Here is a 20560-nt window from a genome sequence, read left to right on the forward strand (position 1 = left end):
TCCATTTAAGTCCTCTTAATGGAGGTTTTCATAATGGTTTTAAAATGAAGATTGCAGCTCTACTGACTGAGGCTAAAGGTGTGATGAAATATTGTTTTGGTTGTTATTCCATTAAATGATCTTATAGATCTATAATATATACGTTTTGGTGGAGTTGTTGTGCTAATTTGCCCACAGTAGCAGTAAAACCTCTGAAATGGTGTACACATCTGATGATCTAAGACCTAGTTTTTTTTTTTTTTTTTTAATATTAGGAATGTTCAGAGCTCTGTTAGATGTACATTTGCATTCTACATTTCTGTTGTTGTAGCAGGGAGATGTTTGTTTTGTGGCATGAAAAGAGTTTAAGAACTTCAGTTTTAGCTGGGAGTACTACTGCATGTGCACTCATGTGATTGGCTTAAATTATATTAAACTGAGAGACCCAGAAACAACACTGAGTCCTTTCTGAGACTGCAAGTCAAATATTCTGAAAAAACATTTAACCTTTCTTAAATGTATTTACATTTTTAATCATTAAAAACTTACAATATTAGAATCAATGAAAATAGGATGCAGATGCCAGAGCATTGTCATTAACACTCTTTTGAATCATATTTCTACTAAAGAACAATGACTTTAGTTTACTCTACTTTACATTCTGCTGGTTCTGACATTAGAATAAATACTGAAGTCTGAACTCTGAGCTCTTTCATTCCTCTGCCTTTGTTGCTGTGTGGAAGGCATGTCTAATGAAGCATAACACACTTCATCACCAGCCTGAAACAGAATATATTTAATTAAAATAATAAACAAATAAATAAACAAATAAATATATTACATTATATTGATGTAATTTATGTTGCTGCTAAACTATTGCGAATAATATATATTAAAATTATTCTCAAAATGTGCTCATACCTCAACATGTCTGTTCTCAGCCCCAGAACCTACAGAAACTTAACAAAAGATAAGAATAATTTACATTTTATAATTTGAGATATACATTTTTTACGAATAGCTGATGACCTGTAGTTTTCTTCTGACAGAGGCAGTAGACGCAGATGGAGAAGAGGAGAACACACACCGAACACACACTGAACAGCAGATTCCAGCAGAAAACACACTCTGATGCAGGTGATGTGGAGGTGCTGTTAAACCGTTCAGCACAAGGAGACTCTTGCTCTAAAATGAACAACAGGCCATTATTAAAGTGAATATATATTTAGTTATTATATTCATTTTATTTTATCTTTACTGATTACACACAATAATGAAAAATATGAGTTTAACACGGATGAATTTGCTAAAAGTGGTTGGAAAATCAGAAGTTAAAGATTCTACTATTAAATACACTATAAATCATCGTTTTACAAAATATAATGAATTTGCTGTTAATTTAATTTAAAGTATTATTAGAAACTAAGATACACTTTAAAAACTAATTATAAACACTTATTTTACTAATATACTTTATTAAATATACATTATTTCTGTATTTGAAGTCGGACTATGGCTGCAGGATTGTGTTGCTTAATTATTTGCAGGACTTTGCATTAATTATCGATAAAATTCATTCAAATAATATTAAAATAATAAAACTTTAGGTAAACATGTAAACTTATCATTAAAGCACAGCTATATTATGAAGAGATAAACTATAATTGACACTAATATTAGCTGTAATCCATAATCATCAAAATGAACTGAAATAAACACTTGAAATAAATTATTCTGAGTGTAATGAATGATTAAATAATTCCCCAGCACGGTTTAATTGAGAAAATATCTTTTGCAACACATTTTTAAACATAATATGTTAAATAAATAATCTCTAATAACTCATGACACAATATTTTAATAGTTATTTTACAAGACACTACACTGTTAAAAATTGTCCCGTTAAAAAACAGGAAAATACTGGCAGCTGCAGTTGCCAGCAATGTACTGTTATTTTACAGTATGTTGCTGTAAAAATACATGGACTACATTGATTTACACAATACTCAAGTGAACTCATTTTGCTCACTGAAAGCAACTGCCTCAACTTGGTCAACTGCTGAATGAGTTTATGAAGTAATGTGCTATATATGCTTAGAAGCATACTTATAATGATAACTTATTTTAGTTAATTAAAAAAGTTTGGTTTAACTCTAATGTCTTATTTTTCACAACAGCACACATACATGTAAATCTGGAATCACCAGAGAGATTCTGACTGCATCAGCAGCTAAACAGCCGCTGTCTTTAAATAGAGAAACATGCAGAATAACATCAGCAGTTCATTGTTCATCTTTAACTCATACACTGGCTCTACTCTCCTCCACAACGGTGACACACAGAAGAAATTAGCTTCAGGTTTTACAGTAAAATACTGTTTTTTTCCTTGATTTAACGGTAATCTACTGGCAGCTGTGGTTGCCAGCAATATACTGTTTTTTAACAGTCTACTTTCGTTGTGTAAATTAACAGTATATTACTGTTAAAATACATTTTTACACTGTGTTTTTACCTCTCACACCTTTAACCCTTTAAACCCCAGAGCATATACTTCAGCTTTTATTGAAGTGTCCACACTACTGAGTGTTCAAGAAACATGTAGCAAAGCTGAAGAAAATTCATTAATTAACTGACTAATTAAATGATAATTGAGGATTAACAATGAACAAATAAAGAAATACTGAAGGGAAAAAACAAGAACAGAACATGCTAAACTTTAGTCACAGCTTTATAATGAAATAACCTGAAGAACAACAAATGATTAAATCATTTAAATGATTAGCGGATGATTAAACAACTCTACAAACATCATCACCAGCTACACTTATTACTTAATACATGTATTTTTGTATAACATCTACTAAAGTTCTTCTTGAGAAAAAGTTAAAGTTTTATGTCACCATCATGGAGAACAGAGTTTGCTTTAGTTGGGCTCTTAGCCCTGACATTTATATATCTTAGCTGCTGCAATTGTTAAGAACTTTGCTTAAAAAGCTCCTTTGTTGTGGCAAGCCAGCCAAAAACCTAAATCTGAAAAAATAAGATCTGGTGATGTTCAAGTTGTTATTGAATGGCAGAGTCTGTTCTCATTTAGTATAATAAAATTTACTGCTCCCATTCAATGTTAAATCTATTGTTTTACATTATGTATATATATGGCAACGATTTCTGGAAGTTTTTAAGAATATCTTGGACAATAACACTGCTCTATGGTGTATATCGCACTCAAAGAGACATCAATAATCAGCGGATGAACCTCAATAATGGTGACGACTAACAAAATTAACAGTTTAACTCACAAACAGGCAACTGAAAGTCTAAACATAAACAACAGCAGAATCAAACACAAGTAAAGAAAACTCTTAGACCGTTATACAACATTTTTTTATACCGCAATGCATGCTGGGATATTTGTACCATGCCACTCCCAGCATGCATTGCAGCATGAAACATTTGAGATGTTACCATTGTTGAGATACAAGGTCAGATTCATGAGGTCTGAGTGTGTATTTGTCATAACTGAACTGTTTTTGTATGTTATTTCTTAACTGTTAAGTAATTACGGAGGTATCTTTCTGTTTTCACTTCTCATTAATTTAATTAATACCTGTAACTAAACATAAAATCTATTGCATGAGGCCCTTCTTCCAGATTTATACCAAAACATTTATCAGAACTAATTTCAGACAAATATATTTCTCTATTTATTGACTTTCCAACTTGACTGTTATAATACAAGCATTTTGTTAACTCTTTATTATAGTGATTGGAGAGTCTGAATTAATCAGTTCAAGGGTGAAGAGCCCAACTAAACCAGCCCCTCACTCCATTACGGTGACACAAAAAACACCTTAATTTCTGTTGGATCTCAATGTGAATAGTATGGAAGTCAAATCAGTCAGTAATAAGTGTGTGTCTGCTGTTGTTTGTGGAGTTGTTTAATGATCCTCTGCTGAGACTGAAGCTGTTTTATTTTATTTTATTTTATTTAATGTTGTAACTCAAGTCACTGTTTGTGTTTCTTGTTTATTTTCTTCAGTAATTGTAATTATTAACAGCAGGTGTTCATCAGTGTCTGAATTCACTCATTAGTGTTCATTAAAACTGTCAGGTGAACTATATTAGTTAACTAGTGTATGAAATAGTGAACAAGGACACAAAGTGTGATTTCAAACACAGACTTCAAAACATCGAATCTGAACTCTGTTAGCTCACAGTTTTCTGCAGTTGGTTACTTTCTCGAAAACAAAAATGTTACCCAGAAAGCACTGTTTTTAACAGAATATTACTGTTTTAGTGAAAAAACATTATTTTACCGTAGAATCTGACTGTTTTTTAACAGCAATTTTTTACAGTGTAGTATTCAGCCTAAAGTGCAGTTTAAAGGCTTAACTGGGTTAATTAGGTTAACTAAAGTTAGTTTAATTTAGGCAAATCATAGGACAACAGTGTTTGGTTCTGTAGCCAAAAAAAAAAAATTAAAAAAATCTTACAGGGCTAATAATAATGTGCTTAATTTTTTGTTTGTTTTTATCAAAAACTGTTTTCACTTCAGCCAAACTGAAAAATAAACTTCACTGATCTGATAAGATCTCTTAGATCATTGTCACAAAGCACAGATTTTCCATTAGGCTTTCTTTAGTCTTGTGTATTGATTAATGTGCGCGAGGGCAACTATTGGTTTAATGAGGGAGTTTTCTGAGAGATGAAGAGCTGTAAAGTGAGTGTTCAATTACAAAAAGAAATGATTATACAAACTCAGTGTTTCCTTTTATTAACATTGACAAAACCGTATTACTTTAAAAGAAATATGATTATCAAAGCATGTCTTAGAGCGAATAAGCCCAACAGGATTTTTATGTAATCGCCTTTTTTCTTAATTTATATATAAAATAAATGTTTAATTAGTAATCACTACTGATGGGTTAGATTTTCAATATTCAATATTGTTCAGTAATTATTCAGCAGTAATTAAACATCTCTGTAGCATTTCCTCCTGCAGATGTGGTTCAGTCAGTTCAGCACTGCAGGGAGCTGTCCATTGTGCTGAATTTACTCCACACTAAACTCTCTTCTCACATTAAATTCATTATAAGTGTCTGATCAGTGAACAGGATACTGTCATTTCTCAACAACTAAAGAAGGTCTAATGTAGAAATTAAAAGATAATAGGAAATACAAACAGATGGATTTGCTTTATGAAAGGAAATTTTGTTGAATGATTATTACAATTTGGTTTAAATGTTGAATGTTGCACTCGTACATGTTGCATTGCTCTGCTCTTCTTTAAATAAATCAAACCTCAGTTGTGTGCTGTTTACACTGTCTCTGATTCATGGCACGTATTTTAATAAATCAGACTTTTGCATCTTCAGTTTCTCATCAATTCCAAGTCATGAAAATAATAAAAGCAACATTTACAGCTGCAGCGTGCACTAAATATTTTCTTACTCTTCTTATTTCTGTTTTTGTCTAACCACAGTTTATCTCATGCATTGATGTGTGTATTGAGCATGCAAGATCACCAGCTTGACCACAAACAGTTTTAGGACATTCAGTCTGTTGCATGCCTGAATAAAAACACTTGTGGTTTGTGTTCTCGCCTAGCTTTTCACAGCAACTGCAACATCACTGCACCAGGAGCGTCAGTAAAGACCAAGAAGAAGAAGAAGAAACACAGCACTGAGCCTGAAAGCTGATGTACTGTAGGCTGCAAGCAGAATCCTTTATGACCCAGAGATAATTTAATATAAAAAATGTATATCAATATAATAAATGAATCATATTATTAATCATATTATTCATTTTATAAATAATTTTTAACTACATTCAAAAAATAAAAACCTGTTTACCTTTAATATGTTTACTTTAATTAACTTTGATATATTTTTACTACTGTAAACTGGTGTAAAAAATCAGGCCGCTTCAATGCAGACTTTGCACCCTTAACAGAAGTTCAGAAGCTCAAATCACATCAAATCATCAAACGTAATGACAAACGAGAGATGTTTTTCTGAATTTAATAAAATCTTTTTTTGTTTTAATATAAATGAACAAGGCTAGATAGGTTAGGAAAATTCTAGCAAACGTATAAGCTAATTGTCATTACAGACCTTGTGACAGTAATTTAGCTTATTGAAAGCTGTATATTAGTGATGAAAACAGCTATTTAGATTCATACAAACAGAAATAATGTATTTATAAACTTGCACCTTTCTGCTGTGGACGCCATCTTGTGGTCAGACGCGGGAACTCATTCGGCAGGTGAACTTTTGTGCTTTCTAGCCCTTGAGTGAACACAAAGTCCCTTAAAAAGCCTTCACATACATCCAAAATAACGAAAACATTAATAAAACTTAATAATATTAAATCTGAAAACAAGAGCAAATGAAAAGTACATAAATATGACTGAACCATGTAGCCTACCAGATGATGATACAAACGGCCATGTGATCTGAAATCGTGCGTAGACCATAGACTGTAAAATATAGGCATAGACATAGAAATTGTGAACGATTTAATTTACTTTCTATTATTTACAATAATAAACTTTTTTAAAAACTTATATTCCTAATATCTACGTGAGCAGTTAGCACTGTACGTGTAATTAACCAGCATGCACTTACATTGCTTGGGCCACTAATAGAAAATATATGAGTTAATTTTATTATTTTAATTTAATTAATTCCTAAATAGCTGTACATTTTACAAAGTCAAACCTTATCAAACCAATCTTGCTCATTTAGCATTATTATTACAGTTTCGTGAATTATAAATTAATTGATTTAAACTTCATTATTATTATTATTATTATTACTATTATTATTATTATAACTATGTTATTTATTATTATTAATTATTTATTATTTATATGTTGAGATGAGATGAATCGTTTACTCACGTGATTCAGATTGGCGATTCAAATTGTGGTTGCTATAGCAACGCGTGTTATGATTTGACTCCATATATAAACACCGAGACTCGCCGCTATCTGTTGATTGAGGAGAGGCGAATTTCTGAGACATTTGCTGAGGATTACTGTGCTGATACTGCGATTCTTCAAGGAGACCAGAGAATTTCTGACAGAAGACTTTATTTTACAAGGAGATCGACGCTGAGAGCTGAAATTATTCCTTTTGACACGTTTTGTTGCTCTTTTGTTGTGTTTATTTTGATTTTGATCTTGTTTTTATTGACATTTTTATTGATATTTGATCTTTGTTCTTGTTTTCAGGTTTGCTGGAGTTTGGAGGAGTTTGTCAGATGGGTGAAAACCGCAGTGAGTGTTTTAGTTTTTATTTGTTTATGATCAATCATGACATGATGTTGTGTAATGTTTGGGGAAATGTGATGTAAATAAACTGGTACAAATGAACCCATTTCAACACAACTGTTCCCCGATATAAGTGATCAGATGTCTTTTATTCTCTGTAGATGCAGCTACTAAAGTTAATTGTTGATTAATTCTTATAATCTTATAATAAACGTGATATGTTGTTGTTGTTGTTGTCGTTGTCTCAGGCCGCTCCAGATCCAGGAGTTCTGCTTTCATCCAGGCAGCTGTTCAGGACGTCAGGACACATGATGGTGATGGTGAAACCCAGACCGTGAGCCAAGAGCTTGATGGATTTCTCGCACCTCTGCCTTCCCTGTTGGCCAAATCTGTGTCCACAGATCAGGGTAACAGGAAGAGGAAGCGGCAGAGCGGCAGCCAGCAAACACCAGAAGATGAACGTCCCTCCACCTCATCTAGAAGAGCTCTCAAACGCTCTCGCAGAGGTCAGAATGGCTTTTTGAAGAAGTGATGATGATGTTTCAGTAATGCTCTTTTACAGTTTTCTCTACTGCTGCATGTTTTCTTTGAACACACATTTCTACTGCTCCTCTGTGTTGCAGACGCGTATGCAAAGGGCCCACTGCTGGGAGACGGTGGATTTGGCTCTGTGTTTGCTGGGATGCGCAGGTCTGATGGACTGCCAGTAAGTCGTTTTCTCCGCTCTTCATTCAAACAGCCTTTAGAAATCCTGATCTCAGTAAATGTGATGTGTGAGGATCAGGCAGGTGTGATTTATTATGCTTTATCTGTCTACAGGTCGCCATCAAGTATGTGTCTAAAGAGCGGACACAGAGGAGACTGAGAGTTGTGAGTTCAGTGTGAACCTGTTGTTGTGTTTGATGTTTCATTGGGTTCTGAATCCAATCGTTTGTCCTGCAGGAAGGTCAGGGTCGGCTGCCGCTGGAGGTGGCACTGATGACCCGCGTCAATTCAGCTCCTGCCTGCCCCAACGTCCTGCAGCTGCTAGACTGGTTTGACCGTCCCAGACGCTACATCCTGATCCTGGAGCGTCCGGATCCCTGCCAAGACCTCCAGAGCTTCTGTGAGGAGAACGACTGTCTGGATGAGGGTCTGGCCAAGAAAGTGCTGGTGCAGCTGATCGCGGCTCTGAAACACTGCGAGAGCCGCGGAGTCCTGCACCGGGACGTCAAGCCAGAGAACCTGCTGATCTCCACAGAGTCCCAGGACATCAAGCTGCTGGACTTCGGCTGTGGAGATCTGCTCAAGCGCTCGGCCTACAAATACTTCGCAGGTGGGTTTGTGTTGCAGAAGGAAACACTCTGTGGATGTTTGTGAGCTTTTGATGATCCACCAAAGGGAATTTGTGTGTGCTGGAGTGTTTTGAACGGGTGTTTGTGTCTCCTTGTGTCTCTCAGGAACGATTCAATACGCTCCACCTGAGTGGTTCTGCAGACAGCGCTACCATGCGGGTCCAGCTACGGTGTGGTCAGTGGGAGTGACCCTCTTCAACATCCTGTGCAACCGTTTCCCCTTCGGAGGCTCACTGAGGGTCACGTCCAGGAGCAAACTGACCTTCCCCATAACTCTGTCAACAGGTAAGAGACTCACTGAGAGATCAGCAGAAGTGTGTTGCTCTGTGTTTCTGAACACGGTGTTGTGTGTATCAGAGTGCCGTCAGCTGATTGGCTGGTGTCTCAGTCCAGCGGCGGCTGATCGGCCCAGTTTGGACGATATTGAGCGCCATCCCTGGTTACAGTGAACAGGTGGCCAGTGACTTGACACTTATCTGAGTGACGCACTCATGGCTTTGATTGTGTTGTTAGGGTCAGTCTGGATTAATGATCTTAATGATTTGTGTAGGGTGAGCAGGAGTCACACAGGAAGTGCAGAGAACTGCTTCCTGATCACCTGCAGAATGAGGAGTGGGCACCTCACTAACTAATGGCCGACTCACCCAGGGCCGGGGCCCCTTTACCTGCACTAAGCCACCGCTTCAGATGACTTTAATGTTAATAGGGATTTTAATAATAAACGTATTATTTAGACAAATAATCCAGGTGTAGTGTCTTCCTAGAGTGACTGGAGAGAGCTCAAATAAAGGGAGAGTTCACACAGAAATCCAGATTTACTCACTGTTTACTCAAACTCAAGCGGTTTCAAATCTTTAAGAGTTTCTTGTTTTCTGTTTTGCACAAAATAAAATGTTTTGAAGAAGCTGAAAACCTGTAACCGTTGACTTTCATAGTAGCAAAAACAAACAAGTCAATGGGTACAGCTTTTCAGCTTTCTTCAAAATATCTTCTTTTGTATTGAACAGAATAAAGAAACTCAAACAGGTTTGGAGCAAGTGAAAGGGAGTTAATGATACAGAATTGTTATTTTGGGGTGAACTATCCATTTAAGTCCTCTTAATGGAGGTTTTCATAATGGTTTTAAAATGAAGATTGCAGCTCTACTGACTGAGGCTAAAGGTGTGATGAAATATTGTTTTGGTTGTTATTCCATTAAATGATCTTATAGATCTATAATATATACGTTTTGGTGGAGTTGTTGTGCTAATTTGCCCACAGTAGCAGTAAAACCTCTGAAATGGTGTACACATCTGATGATCTAAGACCTAGTTTTTTTTTTTTTTTTTTAATATTAGGAATGTTCAGAGCTCTGTTAGATGTACATTTGCATTCTACATTTCTGTTGTTGTAGCAGGGAGATGTTTGTTTTGTGGCATGAAAAGAGTTTAAGAACTTCAGTTTTAGCTGGGAGTACTACTGCATGTGCACTCATGTGATTGGCTTAAATTATATTAAACTGAGAGACCCAGAAACAACACTGAGTCCTTTCTGAGACTGCAAGTCAAATATTCTGAAAAAACATTTAACCTTTCTTAAATGTATTTACATTTTTAATCATTAAAAACTTACAATATTAGAATCAATGAAAATAGGATGCAGATGCCAGAGCATTGTCATTAACACTCTTTTGAATCATATTTCTACTAAAGAACAATGACTTTAGTTTACTCTACTTTACATTCTGCTGGTTCTGACATTAGAATAAATACTGAAGTCTGAACTCTGAGCTCTTTCATTCCTCTGCCTTTGTTGCTGTGTGGAAGGCATGTCTAATGAAGCATAACACACTTCATCACCAGCCTGAAACAGAATATATTTAATTAAAATAATAAACAAATAAATAAACAAATAAATATATTACATTATATTGATGTAATTTATGTTGCTGCTAAACTATTGCGAATAATATATATTAAAATTATTCTCAAAATGTGCTCATACCTCAACATGTCTGTTCTCAGCCCCAGAACCTACAGAAACTTAACAAAAGATAAGAATAATTTACATTTTATAATTTGAGATATACATTTTTTACGAATAGCTGATGACCTGTAGTTTTCTTCTGACAGAGGCAGTAGACGCAGATGGAGAAGAGGAGAACACACACCGAACACACACTGAACAGCAGATTCCAGCAGAAAACACACTCTGATGCAGGTGATGTGGAGGTGCTGTTAAACCGTTCAGCACAAGGAGACTCTTGCTCTAAAATGAACAACAGGCCATTATTAAAGTGAATATATATTTAGTTATTATATTCATTTTATTTTATCTTTACTGATTACACACAATAATGAAAAATATGAGTTTAACACGGATGAATTTGCTAAAAGTGGTTGGAAAATCAGAAGTTAAAGATTCTAATATTAAATACACTATAAATCATCGTTTTACAAAATATAATGAATTTGCTGTTAATTTAATTTAAAGTATTATTAGAAACTAAGATACACTTTAAAAACTAATTATAAACACTTATTTTACTAATATACTTTATTAAATATACATTATTTCTGTATTTGAAGTCGGACTATGGCTGCAGGATTGTGTTGCTTAATTATTTGCAGGACTTTGCATTAATTATCGATAAAATTCATTCAAATAATATTAAAATAATAAAACTTTAGGTAAACATGTAAACTTATCATTAAAGCACAGCTATATTATGAAGAGATAAACTATAATTGACACTAATATTAGCTGTAATCCATAATCATCAAAATGAACTGAAATAAACACTTGAAATAAATTATTCTGAGTGTAATGAATGATTAAATAATTCCCCAGCACGGTTTAATTGAGAAAATATCTTTTGCAACACATTTTTAAACATAATATGTTAAATAAATAATCTCTAATAACTCATGACACAATATTTTAATAGTTATTTTACAAGACACTAGTATTCAGCCTAAAGTGCAGTTTAAAGGCTTAACTGGGTTAATTAGGTTAACTAAAGTTAGTTTAATTTAGGCAAATCATAGGACAACAGTGTTTGGTTCTGTAGCCAAAAAAAAAAAATTAAAAAAATCTTACAGGGCTAATAATAATGTGCTTAATTTTTTGTTTGTTTTTATCAAAAACTGTTTTCACTTCAGCCAAACTGAAAAATAAACTTCACTGATCTGATAAGATCTCTTAGATCATTGTCACAAAGCACAGATTTTCCATTAGGCTTTCTTTAGTCTTGTGTATTGATTAATGTGCGCGAGGGCAACTATTGGTTTAATGAGGGAGTTTTCTGAGAGATGAAGAGCTGTAAAGTGAGTGTTCAATTACAAAAAGAAATGATTATACAAACTCAGTGTTTCCTTTTATTAACATTGACAAAACCGTATTACTTTAAAAGAAATATGATTATCAAAGCATGTCTTAGAGCGAATAAGCCCAACAGGATTTTTATGTAATCGCCTTTTTTCTTAATTTATATATAAAATAAATGTTTAATTAGTAATCACTACTGATGGGTTAGATTTTCAATATTCAATATTGTTCAGTAATTATTCAGCAGTAATTAAACATCTCTGTAGCATTTCCTCCTGCAGATGTGGTTCAGTCAGTTCAGCACTGCAGGGAGCTGTCCATTGTGCTGAATTTACTCCACACTAAACTCTCTTCTCACATTAAATTCATTATAAGTGTCTGATCAGTGAACAGGATACTGTCATTTCTCAACAACTAAAGAAGGTCTAATGTAGAAATTAAAAGATAATAGGAAATACAAACAGATGGATTTGCTTTATGAAAGGAAATTTTGTTGAATGATTATTACAATTTGGTTTAAATGTTGAATGTTGCACTCGTACATGTTGCATTGCTCTGCTCTTCTTTAAATAAATCAAACCTCAGTTGTGTGCTGTTTACACTGTCTCTGATTCATGGCACGTATTTTAATAAATCAGACTTTTGCATCTTCAGTTTCTCATCAATTCCAAGTCATGAAAATAATAAAAGCAACATTTACAGCTGCAGCGTGCACTAAATATTTTCTTACTCTTCTTATTTCTGTTTTTGTCTAACCACAGTTTATCTCATGCATTGATGTGTGTATTGAGCATGCAAGATCACCAGCTTGACCACAAACAGTTTTAGGACATTCAGTCTGTTGCATGCCTGAATAAAAACACTTGTGGTTTGTGTTCTCGCCTAGCTTTTCACAGCAACTGCAACATCACTGCACCAGGAGCGTCAGTAAAGACCAAGAAGAAGAAGAAGAAACACAGCACTGAGCCTGAAAGCTGATGTACTGTAGGCTGCAAGCAGAATCCTTTATGACCCAGAGATAATTTAATATAAAAAATGTATATCAATATAATAAATGAATCATATTATTAATCATATTATTCATTTTATAAATAATTTTTAACTACATTCAAAAAATAAAAACCTGTTTACCTTTAATATGTTTACTTTAATTAACTTTGATATATTTTTACTACTGTAAACTGGTGTAAAAAATCAGGCCGCTTCAATGCAGACTTTGCACCCTTAACAGAAGTTCAGAAGCTCAAATCACATCAAATCATCAAACGTAATGACAAACGAGAGATGTTTTTCTGAATTTAATAAAATCTTTTTTTGTTTTAATATAAATGAACAAGGCTAGATAGGTTAGGAAAATTCTAGCAAACGTATAAGCTAATTGTCATTACAGACCTTGTGACAGTAATTTAGCTTATTGAAAGCTGTATATTAGTGATGAAAACAGCTATTTAGATTCATACAAACAGAAATAATGTATTTATAAACTTGCACCTTTCTGCTGTGGACGCCATCTTGTGGTCAGACGCGGGAACTCATTCGGCAGGTGAACTTTTGTGCTTTCTAGCCCTTGAGTGAACACAAAGTCCCTTAAAAAGCCTTCACATACATCCAAAATAACGAAAACATTAATAAAACTTAATAATATTAAATCTGAAAACAAGAGCAAATGAAAAGTACATAAATATGACTGAACCATGTAGCCTACCAGATGATGATACAAACGGCCATGTGATCTGAAATCGTGCGTAGACCATAGACTGTAAAATATAGGCATAGACATAGAAATTGTGAACGATTTAATTTACTTTCTATTATTTACAATAATAAACTTTTTTAAAAACTTATATTCCTAATATCTACGTGAGCAGTTAGCACTGTACGTGTAATTAACCAGCATGCACTTACATTGCTTGGGCCACTAATAGAAAATATATGAGTTAATTTTATTATTTTAATTTAATTAATTCCTAAATAGCTGTACATTTTACAAAGTCAAACCTTGTCAAACCAATCTTGCTCATTTAGCATTATTATTACAGTTTCGTGAATTATAAATTAATTGATTTAAACTTCATTATTATTATTATTATTATTACTATTATTATTATTATTATTATAACTATGTTATTTATTATTATTAATTATTTATTATTTATATATTGAGATGAGATGAATCGTTTACTCACGTGATTCAGATTGGCGATTCAAATTGTGGTTGCTATAGCAACGCGTGTTATGATTTGACTCCATATATAAACACCGAGACTCGCCGCTATCTGTTGATTGAGGAGAGGCGAATTTCTGAGACATTTGCTGAGGATTACTGTGCTGATACTGCGATTCTTCAAGGAGACCAGAGAATTTCTGACAGAAGACTTTTATTTTACAAGGAGATCGACGCTCAGAGCTGAAATTATTCCTTTTGACACGTTTTGTTGCTCTTTTGTTGTGTTTATTTTGATTTTGATCTTGTTTTTATTGACATTTTTATTGATATTTGATCTTTGTTCTTGTTTTCAGGTTTGCTGGAGTTTGGAGGAGTTTGTCAGATGGGTGAAAACCGCAGTGAGTGTTTTAGTTTTTATTTGTTTATGATCAATCATGACATGATGTTGTGTAATGTTTGGGGAAATGTGATGTAAATAAACTGGTACAAATGAACCCATTTCAACACAACTGTTCCCCGATATAAGTGATCAGATGTCTTTTATTCTCTGTAGATGCAGCTACTAAAGTTAATTGTTGATTAATTCTTATAATCTTATAATAAACGTGATATGTTGTTGTTGTTGTCGTTGTCTCAGGCCGCTCCAGATCCAGGAGTTCTGCTTTCATCCAGGCAGCTGTTCAGGACGTCAGGACACATGATGGTGATGGTGAAACCCAGACCGTGAGCCAAGAGCTTGATGGATTTCTCGCACCTCTGCCTTCCCTGTTGGCCAAATCTGTGTCCACAGATCAGGGTAACAGGAAGAGGAAGCGGCAGAGCGGCAGCCAGCAAACACCAGAAGATGAACGTCCCTCCACCTCATCTAGAAGAGCTCTCAAACGCTCTCGCAGAGGTCAGAATGGCTTTTTGAAGAAGTGATGATGATGTTTCAGTAATGCTCTTTTACAGTTTTCTCTACTGCTGCATGTTTTCTTTGAACACACATTTCTACTGCTCCTCTGTGTTGCAGACGCGTATGCAAAGGGCCCACTGCTGGGAGACGGTGGATTTGGCTCTGTGTTTGCTGGGATGCGCAGGTCTGATGGACTGCCAGTAAGTCGTTTTCTCCGCTCTTCATTCAAACAGCCTTTAGAAATCCTGATCTCAGTAAATGTGATGTGTGAGGATCAGGCAGGTGTGATTTATTATGCTTTATCTGTCTACAGGTCGCCATCAAGTATGTGTCTAAAGAGCGGACACAGAGGAGACTGAGAGTTGTGAGTTCAGTGTGAACCTGTTGTTGTGTTTGATGTTTCATTGGGTTCTGAATCCAATCGTTTGTCCTGCAGGAAGGTCAGGGTCGGCTGCCGCTGGAGGTGGCACTGATGACCCGCGTCAATTCAGCTCCTGCCTGCCCCAACGTCCTGCAGCTGCTAGACTGGTTTGACCGTCCCAGACGCTACATCCTGATCCTGGAGCGTCCGGATCCCTGCCAAGACCTCCAGAGCTTCTGTGAGGAGAACGACTGTCTGGATGAGGGTCTGGCCAAGAAAGTGCTGGTGCAGCTGATCGCGGCTCTGAAACACTGCGAGAGCCGCGGAGTCCTGCACCGGGACGTCAAGCCAGAGAACCTGCTGATCTCCACAGAGTCCCAGGACATCAAGCTGCTGGACTTCGGCTGTGGAGATCTGCTCAAGCGCTCGGCCTACAAATACTTCGCAGGTGGGTTTGTGTTGCAGAAGGAAACACTCTGTGGATGTTTGTGAGCTTTTGATGATCCACCAAAGGGAATTTGTGTGTGCTGGAGTGTTTTGAACGGGTGTTTGTGTCTCCTTGTGTCTCTCAGGAACGATTCAATACGCTCCACCTGAGTGGTTCTGCAGACAGCGCTACCATGCGGGTCCAGCTACGGTGTGGTCAGTGGGAGTGACCCTCTTCAACATCCTGTGCAACCGTTTCCCCTTCGGAGGCTCACTGAGGGTCACGTCCAGGAGCAAACTGACCTTCCCCATAACTCTGTCAACAGGTAAGAGACTCACTGAGAGATCAGCAGAAGTGTGTTGCTCTGTGTTTCTGAACACGGTGTTGTGTGTATCAGAGTGCCGTCAGCTGATTGGCTGGTGTCTCAGTCCAGCGGCGGCTGATCGGCCCAGTTTGGACGATATTGAGCGCCATCCCTGGTTACAGTGAACAGGTGGCCAGTGACTTGACACTTATCTGAGTGACGCACTCATGGCTTTGATTGTGTTGTTAGGGTCAGTCTGGATTAATGATCTTAATGATTTGTGTAGGGTGAGCAGGAGTCACACAGGAAGTGCAGAGAACTGCTTCCTGATCACCTGCAGAATGAGGAGTGGGCACCTCACTAACTAATGGCCGACTCACCCAGGGCCGGGGCCCCTTTACCTGCACTAAGCCACCGCTTCAGATGACTTTAATGTTAATAGGGATTTTAATAATAAACGTATTATTTAGACAAATAATCCAGGTGTAGTGTCTTCCTAGAGTGACTGGAGAGAGCTCAAATAAAGGGAGAGTTCACACAGAAATCCAGATTTACTCACTGTTTACTCAAACTCAAGCGGTTTCAAATCTTTAAGAGTTTCTTGTTTTCTGTTTTGCACAAAATAAAATGTTTTGAAGAAGCTGAAAACCTGTAACCGTTGACTTTCATAGTAGCAAAAACAAACAAGTCAATGGGTACAGCTTTTCAGCTTTCTTCAAAATATCTTCTTTTGTATTGAACAGAATAAAGAAACTCAAACAGGTTTGGAGCAAGTGAAAGGGAGTTAATGATACAGAATTGTTATTTTGGGGTGAACTATCCATTTAAGTCCTCTTAATGGAGGTTTTCATAATGGTTTTAAAATGAAGATTGCAGCTCTACTGACTGAGGCTAAAGGTGTGATGAAATATTGTTTAGGTTGTTATTCCATTAAATGATCTTATAGATCTATAATATATAAGTTTTGGTGGAGTTGTTGTGCTAATTTGCCCACAGTAGCAGTAAAACCTCTGAAATGGTGTACACATCTGATGATCTAAGACCTAGTTTTTTTTTTTTTTTTAATATTAGGAATGTTCAGAGCTCTGTTAGATGTACATTTGCATTCTACATTTCTGTTGTTGTAGCAGGGAGATGTTTGTTTTGTGGCATGAAAAGAGTTTAAGAACTTCAGTTTTAGCTGGGAGTACTACTGCATGTGCACTCATGTGATTGGCTTAAATTATATTAAACTGAGAGACCCAGAAACAACACTGAGTCCTTTCTGAGACTGCAAGTCAAATATTCTGAAAAAACATTTAACCTTTCTTAAATGTATTTACATTTTTAATCATTAAAAACTTACAATATTAGAATCAATGAAAATAGGATGCAGATGCCAGAGCATTGTCATTAACACTCTTTTGAATCATATTTCTACTAAAGAACAATGACTTTAGTTTACTCTACTTTACATTCTGCTGGTTCTGACATTAGAATAAATACTGAAGTCTGAACTCTGAGCTCTTTCATTCCTCTGCCTTTGTTGCTGTGTGGAAGGCATGTCTAATGAAGCATAACACACTTCATCACCAGCCTGAAACAGAATATATTTAATTAAAATAATAAACAAATAAATAAACAAATAAATATATTACATTATATTGATGTAATTTATGTTGCTGCTAAACTATTGCGAATAATATATATTAAAATTATTCTCAAAATGTGCTCATACCTCAACATGTCTGTTCTCAGCCCCAGAACCTACAGAAACTTAACAAAAGATAAGAATAATTTACATTTTATAATTTGAGATATACATTTTTTACGAATAGCTGATGACCTGTAGTTTTCTTCTGACAGAGGCAGTAGACGCAGATGGAGAAGAGGAGAACACACACCGAACACACACTGAACAGCAGATTCCAGCAGAAAACACACTCTGATGCAGGTGATGTGGAGGTGCTGTTAAACCGTTCAGCACAAGGAGACTCTTGCTCTAAAATGAACAACAGGCCATTATTAAAGTGAATATATATTTAGTTATTATATTCATTTTATTTTATCTTTACTGATTACACACAATAATGAAAAATATGAGTTTAACACGGATGAATTTGCTAAAAGTGGTTGGAAAATCAGAAGTTAAAGATTCTAATATTAAATACACTATAAATCATCGTTTTACAAAATATAATGAATTTGCTGTTAATTTAATTTAAAGTATTATTAGAAACTAAGATACACTTTAAAAACTAATTATAAACACTTATTTTACTAATATACTTTATTAAATATACATTATTTCTGTATTTGAAGTCGGACTATGGCTGCAGGATTGTGTTGCTTAATTATTTGCAGGACTTTGCATTAATTATCGATAAAATTCATTCAAATAATATTAAAATAATAAAACTTTAGGTAAACATGTAAACTTATCATTAAAGCACAGCTATATTATGAAGAGATAAACTATAATTGACACTAATATTAGCTGTAATCCATAATCATCAAAATGAACTGAAATAAACACTTGAAATAAATTATTCTGAGTGTAATGAATGATTAAATAATTCCCCAGCACGGTTTAATTGAAAAAATATCTTTTGCAACACATTTTTAAACATAATATGTTAAATAAATAATCTCTAATAACTCATGACACAATATTTTAATAGTTATTTTACAAGACACTAGTATTCAGCCTAAAGTGCAGTTTAAAGGCTTAACTGGGTTAATTAGGTTAACTAAAGTTAGTTTAATTTAGGCAAATCATAGGACAACAGTGTTTGGTTCTGTAGCCAAAAAAAAAAATTAAAAAAATCTTACAGGGCTAATAATAATGTGCTTAATTTTTTGTTTGTTTTTATCAAAAACTGTTTTCACTTCAGCCAAACTGAAAAATAAACTTCACTGATCTGATAAGATCTCTTAGATCATTGTCACAAAGCACAGATTTTCCATTAGGCTTTCTTTAGTCTTGTGTATTGATTAATGTGCGCGAGGGCAACTATTGGTTTAATGAGGGAGTTTTCTGAGAGATGAAGAGCTGTAAAGTGAGTGTTCAATTACAAAAAGAAATGATTATACAAACTCAGTGTTTCCTTTTATTAACATTGACAAAACCGTATTACTTTAAAAGAAATATGATTATCAAAGCATGTCTTAGAGCGAATAAGCCCAACAGGATTTTTATGCAATCGCCTTTTTTCTTAATTTATATATAAAATAAATGTTTAATTAGTAATCACTACTGATGGGTTAGATTTTCAATATTCAATATTGTTCAGTAATTATTCAGCAGTAATTAAACATCTCTGTAGCATTTCCTCCTGCAGATGTGGTTCAGTCAGTTCAGCACTGCAGGGAGCTGTCCATTGTGCTGAATTTACTCCACACTAAACTCTCTTCTCACATTAAATTCATTATAAGTGTCTGATCAGTGAACAGGATACTGTCATTTCTCAACAACTAAAGAAGGTCTAATGTAGAAATTAAAAGATAATAGGAAATACAAACAGATGGATTTGCTTTATGAAAGGAAATTTTGTTGAATGATTATTACAATTTGGTTTAAATGTTGAATGTTGCACTCGTACATGTTGCATTGCTCTGCTCTTCTTTAAATAAATCAAACCTCAGTTGTGTGCTGTTTACACTGTCTCTGATTCATGGCACGTATTTTAATAAATCAGACTTTTGCATCTTCAGTTTCTCATCAATTCCAAGTCATGAAAATAATAAAAGCAACATTTACAGCTGCAGCGTGCACTAAATATTTTCTTACTCTTCTTATTTCTGTTTTTGTCTAACCACAGTTTATCTCATGCATTGATGTGTGTATTGAGCATGCAAGATCACCAGCTTGACCACAAACAGTTTTAGGACATTCAGTCTGTTGCATGCCTGAATAAAAACACTTGTGGTTTGTGTTCTCGCCTAGCTTTTCACAGCAACTGCAACATCACTGCACCAGGAGCGTCAGTAAAGACCAAGAAGAAGAAGAAGAAACACAGCACTGAGCCTGAAAGCTGATGTACTGTAGGCTGCAAGCAGAATCCTTTATGACCCAGAGATAATTTAATATAAAAAATGTATATCAATATAATAAATGAATCATATTATTAATCATATTATTCATTTTATAAATAATTTTTAACTACATTCAAAAAATAAAAACCTGTTTACCTTTAATATGTTTACTTTAATTAACTTTGATATATTTTTACTACTGTAAACTGGTGTAAAAAATCAGGCCGCTTCAATGCAGACTTTGCACCCTTAACAGAAGTTCAGAAGCTCAAATCACATCAAATCATCAAACGTAATGACAAACGAGAGATGTTTTTCTGAATTTAATAAAATCTTTTTTTGTTTTAATATAAATGAACAAGGCTAGATAGGTTAGGAAAATTCTAGCAAACGTATAAGCTAATTGTCATTACAGACCTTGTGACAGTAATTTAGCTTATTGAAAGCTGTATATTAGTGATGAAAACAGCTATTTAGATTCATACAAACAGAAATAATGT

General features: G+C 34.9%; 3 protein-coding genes and 1 long non-coding RNA gene across 10 annotated transcripts in view; 2 read left to right on the forward strand and 2 right to left on the reverse strand.

Moving 5' to 3' along the window:
* Positions 1-20560, reverse strand: part of LOC141385583 (uncharacterized) — a 607868-nt gene that overhangs the window by 7467 nt on the left and 579841 nt on the right. For 4 of the 5 annotated variants that reach the window (XR_015491612.1, XM_087254075.1, XM_087254077.1 and 1 more), the window contains 3 exons: positions 6406-6457; positions 6192-6266; positions 986-1164 (listed from right to left, as the gene is read on the reverse strand). Coding sequence is in view for 4 of the 5 variants with exons in the window: in XM_087254075.1 (XP_087110201.1) it covers positions 986-1164; positions 6192-6266; positions 6406-6457 (306 nt within the window). In the remaining variant the exon portion in view is untranslated. Of the gene's footprint in view, positions 1-632; positions 760-900; positions 939-985; positions 1165-6191; positions 6267-6405; positions 6458-20560 lie in introns of those variants that run through there. The other variant, XM_087254082.1, reaches the window with a different exon arrangement.
* LOC137495618 (serine/threonine-protein kinase pim-3-like) lies at positions 5587-12611 on the forward strand. Of its 2 annotated transcripts, XM_087254044.2 has the most exons (9): positions 5587-5679; positions 7214-7258; positions 7501-7758; positions 7876-7958; positions 8072-8122; positions 8195-8567; positions 8692-8871; positions 8944-9039; positions 9137-9326. In XM_087254044.2, exons 2-8 carry the CDS (start codon positions 7243-7245, stop codon positions 9033-9035), a joined length of 1053 nt encoding a protein of 350 aa, XP_087110170.1. In that variant the 5' UTR covers positions 5587-5679; positions 7214-7242; the 3' UTR covers positions 9036-9039; positions 9137-9326. The 2 variants fall into 2 exon arrangements, with proteins under 2 accessions (XP_087110170.1, XP_088507133.1); XM_088651007.1 differs by lacking the exons at positions 8944-9039; positions 9137-9326 and adding an exon at positions 10698-12611.
* LOC110439820 (serine/threonine-protein kinase pim-3-like) lies at positions 14077-19100 on the forward strand. 2 transcript variants are annotated; one of them, XM_087254038.1, is made up of 8 exons: positions 14125-14457; positions 14697-14954; positions 15072-15154; positions 15268-15318; positions 15391-15763; positions 15888-16067; positions 16140-16235; positions 16333-16519. In XM_087254038.1, the coding sequence occupies exons 1-7, from the start codon at positions 14442-14444 to the stop codon at positions 16229-16231; spliced, it is 1053 nt and encodes a 350-aa protein (XP_087110164.1). In that variant the 5' UTR covers positions 14125-14441; the 3' UTR covers positions 16232-16235; positions 16333-16519. The 2 variants fall into 2 exon arrangements, with proteins under 2 accessions (XP_087110165.1, XP_087110164.1); XM_087254039.1 differs by lacking the exons at positions 16140-16235; positions 16333-16519 and adding an exon at positions 17892-19100 and having other exon boundaries at positions 14077-14457.
* On the reverse strand, positions 17351-18422 carry LOC147844099 (uncharacterized). The gene is made up of 2 exons (XR_015491689.1): positions 17764-18422; positions 17351-17622 (listed from the first exon to the last, which is right to left on the reverse strand). It is a non-coding gene; the product is annotated as an uncharacterized LOC147844099 (long non-coding RNA).

Source organism: Danio rerio, chromosome 5, assembly GCF_052040795.2.
Source record: "Danio rerio strain M-AB ecotype USA chromosome 5, GRCz13ab, whole genome shotgun sequence".
Classification (NCBI taxonomy): Eukaryota; Metazoa; Chordata; class Actinopteri; order Cypriniformes; family Danionidae; genus Danio; species Danio rerio.